Consider the following 11584-nt stretch of genomic DNA (forward strand, 5'->3'; position numbering starts at 1 on the left):
TAGGTCACATTCCTCAGTAAAATCAATAAATATTTCTTCATTAATTGAACATGATGAAGCAGATTTTCGTAAAATAGTATACTATGTCTACACAAAGCTTATCAATAGATGTAAGAATACCAAGTAAATCATCTGCTGGTCTCAGCAACTTTAATCGGGCATTTTTAAGGTCAATGTAGGTTAACCCTTAACAAATGAAACATTTAATAATAAACGTAGTTCAGTCGTTTACGGTTTTTACACTTTGTATGGAAATTTCTTAGATTTTATTTTTAAATTGGTTGCGGCCTCAAGAAGGACAAGTTCTAATTTTAAAAAAGCATAACTATCCAGTTGATGCAATTTTTGCAATAATTTGCAATCGTCTTTATTCTTATCAATCATGTATGTAAGTGGTCATATGTCATATGTATATAAAAAACTAGTAACCTCGGGATAAAGGCGTTGAATAGAAATTATTGTAACTACTAAGAAACGAAAAGAAAAAAAACAACCCACATACTAAAATATATTTTAAAAAACCTCGTAGAAGTTTGTATTGAGAGGTGTTTTCATTAGGAAGGATAAGTTTCAAGTACACTTACCTACATCTTCCTTACCGCAACTGCGAATGGATATACTTACATAACAGGTTTTCTGAATAAATATTTTCATTCTAGATCGTCCCATATGAAAGTAGCAAAATCGCAACTCCCAGGAAAGCACACGAAGGCCAAGCCAGGGCCAAGTTCAACTTCTTAGCCAAAAGCCATTTGGAGTTATCACTTGCGAAAGGCGAACTAGTAACCATCACCCGAAAGGTCGACGATAACTGGTTTGAGGGCAAGATTGGAGGACGAAAGGGCATCTTTCCGGTAGCGTATGTTGATGTAAGCATCCTTCACATTTCTGGAATCAAATCTGAAATTGAACCTCTTAATAATTATCAAACATAGTTGTAGAGAATAAAACAGAGAAGTTAATAGTTTGAGTCTCTCCTATGCCTGTAAATTCAGTAAAACCCAGCAATAACGTATATCTAATAATTTTATTCCATTCCAAAGGTTCTAATAGACCCTACTGAACCACCGCCACCCAGCACTAAACCAGTAGCGTCGCCAGCGGCACACTCTTTGCTTTTGAACGGATCAGCTCAAGGCAAAGAATCTATGGGTAATAAGTATTTTTAATGCAATGAAACTATATTTTAAAATGGTAATTTAATCTTCAGGAAGCCACCTTTATACCCCAAACGTCCCAAACCCAATTATGACCAGAGATAAGGACAACGGGTACCACCACGCCAAAGCTGTGCAATTATCTGGGACGGGAACCTATTCAACTCTACCAAAGACAACTAAGAGTCCCACCGATCAGGCTTTGCATATTGAGACACAATCTGATCCTGTACCGTAAGTATTTACAAAGTTAAACATGCAGTTTAATAACTACAAAAATACGAAATTACATGGCCACCATGGTTTATAACATTTTAGTTTTTATAAAAACAAAATATAAAATATAAAAGTTAGTTATACAGTATAATAATAGCGCCATGATGCGTCTAATGTGCAGCTGTTAGCTGCACAATATCTGGCAAACCGGCGTGTTTGCCACAATTTAGTTTAAACGTTAAACCCAAATTTGACAAAAGTTAATTGTTTGTCCTCAATCGAGCAACAACTCATTATTTAGTCTCTTTCATGACTTTTGCTATATGTGTAATGCGCTTTGACAACTGAACATAAAATATTTATCACTACGCTTTTAACATTGTTACTGACGTCATTTGACGTGATGGTGTCTCGCATAGATGTCATATGACATGTCTTTGTATGGAACCAGTTTTATGTCAGTTATTTCAGTCTAGTCAGACGGTGTCAATGGCTTCTTGACAACGAATCTGTCAGTTGTCAAAGCAGTTTACCAATATATTTGAAATTTTTCTCGACGATTGACACCATTTTGAAAAAGGTTTAACGTCCTAAATAAATTTCCTGTAACCTAATTATGACAATGTTTACTTACTCTAGAGTTTTTTGCTTGCAGATATCGCGCGCTCTACAAGTATACCCCTCAAAACGACGACGAATTAGAATTGCTAGAGGGCGATACAGTTTACGTCTTAGAAAAGTGCGATGATGGGTGGTATGTGGGTTCCAGCGAGCGAACGGGAGCTTTCGGTACTTTCCCCGGCAATTATGTGGATAAAATATAGCACAGAATCTACTATTTAGGTAGAGTTTAGCTTCAGTCTACTGAATAAACTGCCACAAATGAAAAAGGAAAATTAAGCAACGATACTGAAACATAGTGAACGTAACCGAGCTAACAATAGAAACATTGCCAATGAAGTTACCTATGTTGACTTTCATGACGTAGGTATCAAATTTTAATTTTAAAAATGAAAATTGTTGAATTGTTGGATACGAAACTGAACATTTTTCTGCTCTCCTGTTTAGGGGTCACCCCAAGTTTAGTCAACAGAGTTGCTCTAATTTTCATTGAAAAAAAATCACCCTCGTATATAGTGTGTTGTAGAGACGTCTACTAATTGGATAGGCCCAGTATACTAATAATTAAAAGAAATCTAGTTTTAAATAATCTAGTCAGCTGTAGCCCAAAACAGAGAATTATTACGTCGACACCAAAGTAGTTCCATAAGTTATAGAGAACTTGTTTAATGGATAATTATGTGTAGTTTTATATACATAAATAGAAATTATTTATTTACCAAAATATGTATCTAGCTATATCTGTATGATGAGTATAATAAAGCAACAGTTCTTCCATTTTAAAATAGGCATGATCTACGAAAATATGTTATATCTACAAAGAGGCAAACCGAAAAATGGCAAATTAACGACAAAATCCGAAAATAGAGATAAGTCGTAAAAATCGAGGACAAGTCCATTTTGCTTAATACGCAGTACTTTTAGCGTTATGCCAGTAATAAGACTTATTTATTGATTGTAGATGAGTGCCTTTCAAATTACAATACACTTTATCTCTGTTATAATATTGTATGTTAATAACAAACACTTTTTTCTAGATATTTAGAGTTGTATCTAATTTTTTAAAAGTAAGAATAAGAGCGTTGTTATTTAGTTTTGTACTAATATTATAGATTTAGAAGATGTAGTTGAAGGCTTTAGCATTATAGAAGCGTTTTTAATTCACCAGTAGCAAAAAGTTTTAACAGTCGAATAATTGCTTATTACTCAATAGGGACGAAATGATTCAGGCCTAGGATTCTGTTGTATCTATCATTGTGTTTGACTTCAGTTTTCATTTTTGTTAATTGTTTTATGAATGACAAAGCAATATCGTATGATTTGTTTAAAATAAACTGTAATTTTACCAAAACGCACTGTATTTCCATTTTAGTTCTCATCAAAAACGAGCATGGAAAGTTGCAATTTAAAATAATATATGAATCGGCCGTGATGGCAAAAAGCTATTTTCTAAAGGAAATTTCTTATTTCGAGTCATGAGTATCATTACAAGGCAAGTTCTCTCTCAAACATCTGTGAATAATTAAAATGGTAATCAGCTTTCAATCCGACTTGTGAACATCTTTTACTCGGTACTACATTGTCTTCCAATCAAGAATGTACTAAATTACGTTTCAGGTCGATAAGAAACCCATGCTTAATAAACATTGCAGTCTTACCGGATTTAAAATGAGGGTTTGAATTAATAGCATGAATTAATGTTCCACCATCTCACCCTGCACCCCTTTCGCCTACTATTAAAAATAATTAGTTGAAGTTAAGTCGAATTTTTTTAACTGAAAGTGGTTTAGGGTGAAATGACTCAAACCTTAAATTTTCTATGTAATTATCCACCCCATGGCTGTATTCTCGAGTTTCGATATAATATTGTCATCACTGTCTATTTCATTCACAATACTCTTGTCTATTAACACCGTCAACCGTGTTCATCAAAATAAGTGGATGAGAACCGAGACTGTGAATTGTATGCAATTTGTATGTTTTAATTATTTTTTATTATGCTATCAGTTATTTACTCGCTGATGCCCAATATGTTCATGGTCGTTTAAGAGTTTTCTTTTAGTTTTCATTTGTGTTTTCATTTCATATCTAGTAGTTATTTGCAATAAGTCTGATATTTTTCGCTGTGTCAACAGGTTCATGGAGACTGCAAATCAAAACAATATCCTCGGCCTAATTACAACATGTTTCCCATTTATAGGCTGATGATTTACTCTCCCGATTTCTTGAAAACTTCCTTCTCTAAACTTTTTTGTTGATATAAGAAGTAGAAGAATACATATGGAGATATGCGAACATTGATAGGCAACTACAGATTACACCTTTTACACTTTATTGCGAACATGTTTTAACATGTGAAATGCCTTTTGATAATGAAGGAATCGTGGAATACAAACTGCTGGACGAAGTAGAGGGAACAAAACATATGTTTGCATAATTTTTTGACAGACATATTAATAAAATGAAGCAAAATTTAAAAAATTGCAGATTTGGAGAATCCCTTACAACGACGTAGACCTTTAATTAAGACCATTTCTTCCTAAAAATCTGAATGATTTGTTCAATTTAGAACCTTTTCCTTTCTTATATGTTATACTTATTTGTTACTATTTTTCAATTATTTGCAAAATTAACTATTTTTTCTTCATAAAAAGCGGTGCGTGCTGTCCCTATACGTTGCCGTTCCCACCTTCAAAAACATAATAATAAACTATGGTAAAATTAGAATGTTTAAAAAAAGAAATGGTTTAATTCTCTTGCTAATTACTAAAAAGGGGTAACAAATGCAGAAACAATGCAACAGGCGAAAAAGTTCTTAAATTGAACAAAGAGTTTGGCATACTTTAGGAAGAAACGCTCAGTGGCATGTTACAAAAAAGTTCGAGTAGGGGAAAGTTGGCACATCAAACGCGTCTATTTTCAATTGAAGCGAATTACCTCACAAAAACTCTAGGAGCCATAAAGGAAAAATAAAGAAAATTTTGACAACCTCTATCTTGAAAACAAGTTCGCTGATCTATATATGAATATGTTTCCTTATTTTTGATGGTATTCTACCACACCTATACTCCAGCTGTTAAAATTAGGCAACCCTTTTTGAGGGCACCCTGTATATTAATAAGTTATCGATAAGTATTTTAAAGTTATTTATGTCTTCAGCTATCAGGATATGTACGAGAACAAAGTCCAGGTTCTACGGTGACCAGCACAATCGCCGACCTTCAATTTCACCCTCCCCATCAATAATCGTTGTGAAATGACAGTTTCTATCATGGAGAAGCTCATTAAGGAAAAATGTCGTCAAGAAATTTTCCTTTCTTGATAATACTTTTCATCAAGGTTCATCAGGTGTTCATCAAGTATACATGACAAGAATACTTGCTGATCAAGTGTTCATCAAGTGTACACCAAATTCATCAAGGGTTCATCAGGCTCATCAAGTGTCATTAAAAAATGACAGTGTTTTTGATGGCAGAAACTGTCATCTCTCTGTAATGAGAGGAGCAGTTTCGGAATGTTTCATACAACTTAAATAATCACTTCTCGTATTTTTTCGTTCACCGCATATTTTCGTTTTTACTACTCTTTTTTCTTAAATTCTGAAGACGGTTACAGATTTGTCACCGAAACGTTAGCAAGGGCCTTCTTACCTTAGTAAAGGGCGAATCTTATTCTTACTTAGTTTTAACTGAGAATAGTGTACAATTCCATCGCAACATCTATCTGTACTGGTATGTGAGGAGCTAATACCAAAACTAAAAAAATGAATAAGTAGCTTAAGTGCTACCGACAAATTTTGCAGACCCTGATCATCAATTTACATGACTTGAAAATAAATTGCTTTATCACTTGGACTGGGCAACGCCTGGAATTTATTTTCGGACCCAACGACAATGAAAATGTTCAACAAAAAACACGATGTCAGCTAAATCTGATAGTGGCAAATACACCTTTGAAAGCGACAGACAACGTCTTAACCTTCTGTGATAAGAGATCATTTTGCTGTTTTAGATGTCAAGGCAGTAACACACGCGATGACCACCGGGTGATATTGAAAACTGAAATACGCTGAGAGATTCATATGGTAATCGTCAGGTCGAACAAAGAGGTTTATTGAAAAAGAGAAATATTATACATGCACATAAATAAATAATAATCACATTCTCAATGCATCATAGACGCCGGCTGTTGCATCATTTTTCAACATAAAGAGAATACAAAAAGTATAATTATTTTTTAAGTAAATGGTGGGAATAATTAAAGAGATGTTCTTCACTTAAACACAAACTTTTGAAATTATTGATGTTGTAAATAAACATAGAAAAATATAATTGTGTAACTAGTATAATGCATGCGGATTCTGACTTTATTCTTACACAAAATACTCTCAGATAAGACTTGGGTGTCGTAAGGCGGTATATATAAAAAGAAAACTTTCAAAATCAACTAATCAGTTCTACATGGGCGGCGATTTTGTGTCAGTGTGATAAGCTGCTATTATTGTATTAGAAGTACTTGAGTACGAAAAGTGAACATAAGCCTTAGGCATCTTTGTGCTCCTCTAGAATTTAGTTGTTTCTTTGAAGTGCTTCCGAGGAGTAAGTCATTAAATGATTATCTTTGCTTAGGTACATAAATTACTTCATATTAATCAGCAAGAACTAAGAACCGGCACTGATATTCAAAAAACTATGCAGGTATATGAAAAAATTGAGTATAAGCGAAAGGATTGAAAAAAATATAAATTCTAGTAAAAGATATTATATATATATACTATATATGAAAAAATACTAGTATTGTTCTACCTTGGTATGATCCTATATCTGATGTGCGTAACAAAAAGCAACGTGCCCATAGCTTATACTTTCGATGATCTACACCAAAGTTCAATCAGTGATCAAGTCTTTCACATGTAAAAAATTACAGATTTAGGTCAAAAAATAGAGAATATGGAAAGCCATTAACTAAGTGGGTAAATATAAAAATTTATAGTAGACTTATTTAGATAAATCTTGTTTAAATATTTTATTTTCCAAAACAGACAAGAATGGCCTCGATTACAGATTAGGGTCAAAAGGACCATTTCATTGTTTTCATTATGCCTTTGATTTGTTAGGGGTATCTCGTTCCCAATAAAATTCAAATTACGTTTCAAAGACATATTTTTTTACAACTTTCATGTATTTTTAATGGATGTGTCTTGTTACTATGTTATGATTTCGGGGATGTGATGTATAGCTGTAAACGTTAAACGTTAAATCATATTACATAAGATGTAACTATCTTATGCACCACCTACCTTTTTAGCTTTCATAAATTTACGTCAACATTACAGCAATCCATCCCTTACATGATAGGTGAAAATTACAGAATCATGACATAAAGATAGAAAACATAGAAAGATATTAAGTAAGTACACATAACAATTGTACCTACTAGACTTACTTAGATATATAAGTCTTGTTTTAATATTTTGTTTTCCTAAGTAGACAAGAATGCTTTTAGTTAAAAGGTTGTAAATTGGGGTCAAAAAGGCAATTTCATTAATTTTGTTCTGAGTTTGTTTAATCGTAGATATTTTTAAAATAATACCAAATAAAATTGCATTTGAAAAACCCCAATTTTCCCAATTCTTCTGTATCTTTAATGCTGCGACCCTCCAACTACATATCGACATTCGATGTGCCGGAAAGTAGGTATTTAATTACGTAAGACATAAAAAAATTATACCTATAATTACACTTTCACTACATCTTAGTGTCTTATTTCCATTTTAAATCATGTTTTACCTCTATAGCAAACGTATCTAAATTTATCCCAATTTCCCAAATAATTTTCTTAAAATTATCCCATTAATCCCAAAATATTTCTTCACTATCGCCATCACCCTCTGGGTTTCATATCATCTTGTAATTTGGCAAGAAAACCCTACATTAAAAAACTTAAATATCTGACAATTTTGCCCACTTTATCGATGATACATGTCCTAATTTCGGTCAAATGATTTATTAATTAATTAGTTTTCAACTTAAGTTGTTTTTAACTCATAAAGGCAATTAAATTGCACGGAAGAACGTGATTACAAAATAAATAATTTTCAAGCGTTATCGAACATGGTTCCTGAAGCAACACATTGAATTGTCGATAACCCTTTGATACAGTTTATCCACCCGAAAATATCTTCAAAAATAACCAGTATTATGAAAGATTGTTTTGGACGAGCATGATTTTGCAAATTATCATTCGATTTGGCCATGAAACTGCGATGAACAGTTTATAGAGGTAAGAGATATTGTTGTGAAACGTTTCATTGATATGGAGGCACTGGAATCTTGTTTAATTTTTAATGTCTTTAATCAGTTTTATTCCACTTTGAACTAGTTCTCTGGGATTAATGCCTTCATTTGTCATCATCAATATTTAAACAACTTAGATGCTTTTTCTAAAATAATTTTAAATCTATAAAACTCTATTTTAAAAAACTTCATTTGAAAATCATTTCACCACGAGAGATCATTTGAAACAATTTCAAGGCATTACAAATACTACTTTTCTTATGAGAAAAAATTTACAAGAGTATTTCAACTACATTATAGGAGGATAGCCCCAGAAGTATCCGACCTGATACATAGATGGCGACTTTTTGTTAAAAATTTGCCGATATTACAAAAACCTAACCTTAAAAAGCTCATATTTAAAGTTTGAGGGTGCTACGTTGATCTGTGTTTGTTTTGGGGCCGTTTTTAGTTAATGCTTTTAGAGATTTTGTGAACATGGAAAAAATTGGTCATCGATGCGTGATTCAATATTTTCATTTCAAATGTCTTAGTCCATCCAATGCGAAAACGGAGTTAGATTCTACTTTGGAGAAATCTGGTCCTTCGTTAACAACTATAAAATATTGGGTGGCAGAGTTTAAATGCGCTCGTACGAGTTGCCAAGAGGAAGTGGTCAAGCAGTGGTCGACCCCATGAGTTGACCATTCCAGAAATTGTGATGAAAATCCACAAAACTGTACTGGAAGACCGTCGACTAAATTTGCGCGAGCTAACAGACATGATAAACATTTCAAAAAGTATTGTACATCGCATTTTGACTAAACAATTAGATATAAAAAAGCTGTGCACCAGATGGGTGACGCGATTACTCACAATTGAACAAAAAAGAAGTGTTTAGCAAATTTTTGCAGCAATAAAGCCAAGTTTTTGCATCGATTCAGAACCATGGATGAAACATGAGTCTAACATTTCACATCTGAAATGAAAGAGTAGTGAAAACAATGGACTCAAAGGGGAGAATCGGCTCCAAAGAAGACGAAAACCGTTACATCTGCAAGAAAGGTGATGGCGTCAGTTTTTTTAGATGCATGTGGGATAATTGTTATTAACTATCTCCCTAATAGATAAACAATAAATGGAGAATATTATACAAATTTATTTCTGAGTTTGAGTGAAGAAATTAGGAAAAAGCGACCGCATTTGCTGAAAAAGGTCTTGTTTCATCAAGACAACACACCACTCTACATTTGCATCATCGCGATAGCCAAAATCAATCAACTTGGTTTCGATTTTTTCTTCACCCATCCTATTCGCCAGATTTAGCATCCTCAGATTATTGTTTATTTTCAAATTTAAAACAATGGCTCGGGGAAAAGAAATTTGCCAATAATGAAGAGGTGAAGTCCGAAGTTAATGTCTATTTTGAAACATTCGAAACTTCTTACTATAAACAGGGTATATGAGCCGTAGAACATCGCCGAGAAAAATATGTCAATCTCAAAGGAGACTATCCGGGACTATCCTCCTACTTTGCGTAAGAAATGATGGTAGGTAAGTACATCCCAACACTTCATGTCGCAAAGCGTATAACTTTATAAGAACTTCCATTTAGTCAAATATTTCTACACTACTTATATCTCTTTAAAATGTTGAAATAGATTTTTAAAAATCGTATGCGATTGCAGTTTAAGGTCTCTTTATTTTATTCAGTTTATTATACAGGGCGTTCTAATTATGACTGAACAACCCTTTGATTAGAATCGCCTTCTATTCATTTCTTTATGTGGAATGTTTAGATGGAAATAGTCGTTTTACACACTATTCTTCGTAGATCTTAAAAATGTCGTCAAAAAAATGATTCGATATAAAACAAAAGTACTTTGATGCAATATCTTGTTTTTTGTAACGAAACACTCTATATATTATTACTTTATTTCATTTTATTAGACGTGCTTCTTATTGCTGATTTCAAAAATATAAGATATGGATTATAGAAGGGTTTCCCACTTAAAATAAGACAATTGAAGCCACGCTTTTTTGCACATTCTGTACTCGTAAACGTTTTACGGCTCTAAAGAAACCTTGCTTCTTTATTCAAACAGCTAAGATTTTTTTAATAAAAAAATTGGCATTTTAAATTAAATATCTGTAAATAATTGAAACACTAGTAGTATTACAAATGACAATTTGATTTAACAAGCGGAGGTTAATTTGATCTTGTGAAAATTGAAAACTCAAATTTTCAGCTTTCCAGTGCAATACGTTTTACTGCTTTAAAGTCAATGGTACAACGAATCGCAACCGCTACAATAAAGCCCTGTAGTGCTGCTGTTCAGGGAACTCTGACTCAGCTCAAAAAAATCAAAACTTCAAATTTAGTTACTTGCTTTGTCCGTAAAATACTCTTTTACTTCTCAATCGCGTTTTCTTTTCACTTACGATTTAGGATCAAATCACGTTATTATTTAAAAATCGCGTGATTCATAACTCAGAACGTGTTTTTATCCGAGATCACCAGTTCAAAAAGAGCCGCTTGTTATTATTGATAGTTTATTAATCGCTTACTTTGCGTTCACCATCTAATCAAGAATTTCGTTTCATTTTTACCTAAAATACATTGCGTGAAAGGAGGGAAAGAATAAAAGGAGATTTTCTTCTTGTTTGATCATCCGTTATCATTAATTTAAAAATTAATTTTAATCATATTTTCTAAGTTGTCTCATGATGGAAAATTTTAAAAAATTCATTCAAAAATGTAAAAATCCAAGATAAAAAAACTAAGTTGATGATGGTTGTCAAAAATCGAAACATCGGATTTTCAAATATGGCATCGCCACGTTGTAGGAGACGAAAGATTACAATAACGAAGTATCAATCATTTTGAATTATCGCATTAAATAATTTAAGGCAAAAATAAAACGTTTTCCCAAAATCACATTTTTTTCCGTATACCTCCGAAAGTCGTTAAAGTTCTGCAAATTTTGAAACGGTTTTTCTTTTGAAATTTTAAACTTCGCCCCAATTTAACCAACCTTGTAACATTTATGGTTATAAAGATCCCCATAGTTCAGTTCCAGAAACTTACACCCTGTATATGGACAATAAAAATTAAATTAATTCAATTTTAATTATTAAAAGATATATATTTATTAGTCACTTTCATCACCATAATTTCATCTGTGCCAACGAAAAAATTCAAATATGGTGAAAGTTTACTTGCGAAAATCTAAGGAAACGAAGTATACCAACAACGAAGAAAGACAATTTTTTTTTTTAACGTACCAACATTATTTTCACCTCTCCTCTATGCCC

General features: G+C 32.7%; 2 protein-coding genes across 12 annotated transcripts in view; one reads left to right on the plus strand and one right to left on the minus strand.

Moving 5' to 3' along the window:
- LOC136420057 (uncharacterized) overlaps positions 1 to 3345 on the plus strand; it is an 88228-nt gene extending 84883 nt beyond the window's left edge. For all 11 annotated transcript variants that reach the window (XM_066406775.1, XM_066406774.1, XM_066406778.1 and 8 more), the window contains 4 exons: positions 660 to 869; positions 1044 to 1152; positions 1211 to 1391; positions 2029 to 3345. In XM_066406775.1, coding sequence (XP_066262872.1) covers positions 660 to 869; positions 1044 to 1152; positions 1211 to 1391; positions 2029 to 2197 — 669 coding nt within the window. In that variant the 3' untranslated portion in view covers positions 2198 to 3345. The remainder of the gene's footprint in view (positions 1 to 659; positions 870 to 1043; positions 1153 to 1210; positions 1392 to 2028) is intronic.
- Positions 812 to 11584, minus strand: part of Fpgs1 (Folylpolyglutamate synthase 1) — a 29651-nt gene continuing 18878 nt past the window's right edge. Inside the window, exon 10 of the mRNA XM_066406844.1 lies at positions 812 to 900. Within this exon, the coding sequence (XP_066262941.1) occupies positions 881 to 900 (20 nt within the window). The 3' untranslated portion in view covers positions 812 to 880. The remainder of the gene's footprint in view (positions 901 to 11584) is intronic.

The sequence above is a fragment of the Euwallacea similis genome, chromosome 3 (assembly GCF_039881205.1).
Source record: "Euwallacea similis isolate ESF13 chromosome 3, ESF131.1, whole genome shotgun sequence".
Classification (NCBI taxonomy): domain Eukaryota; kingdom Metazoa; phylum Arthropoda; class Insecta; order Coleoptera; family Curculionidae; genus Euwallacea; species Euwallacea similis.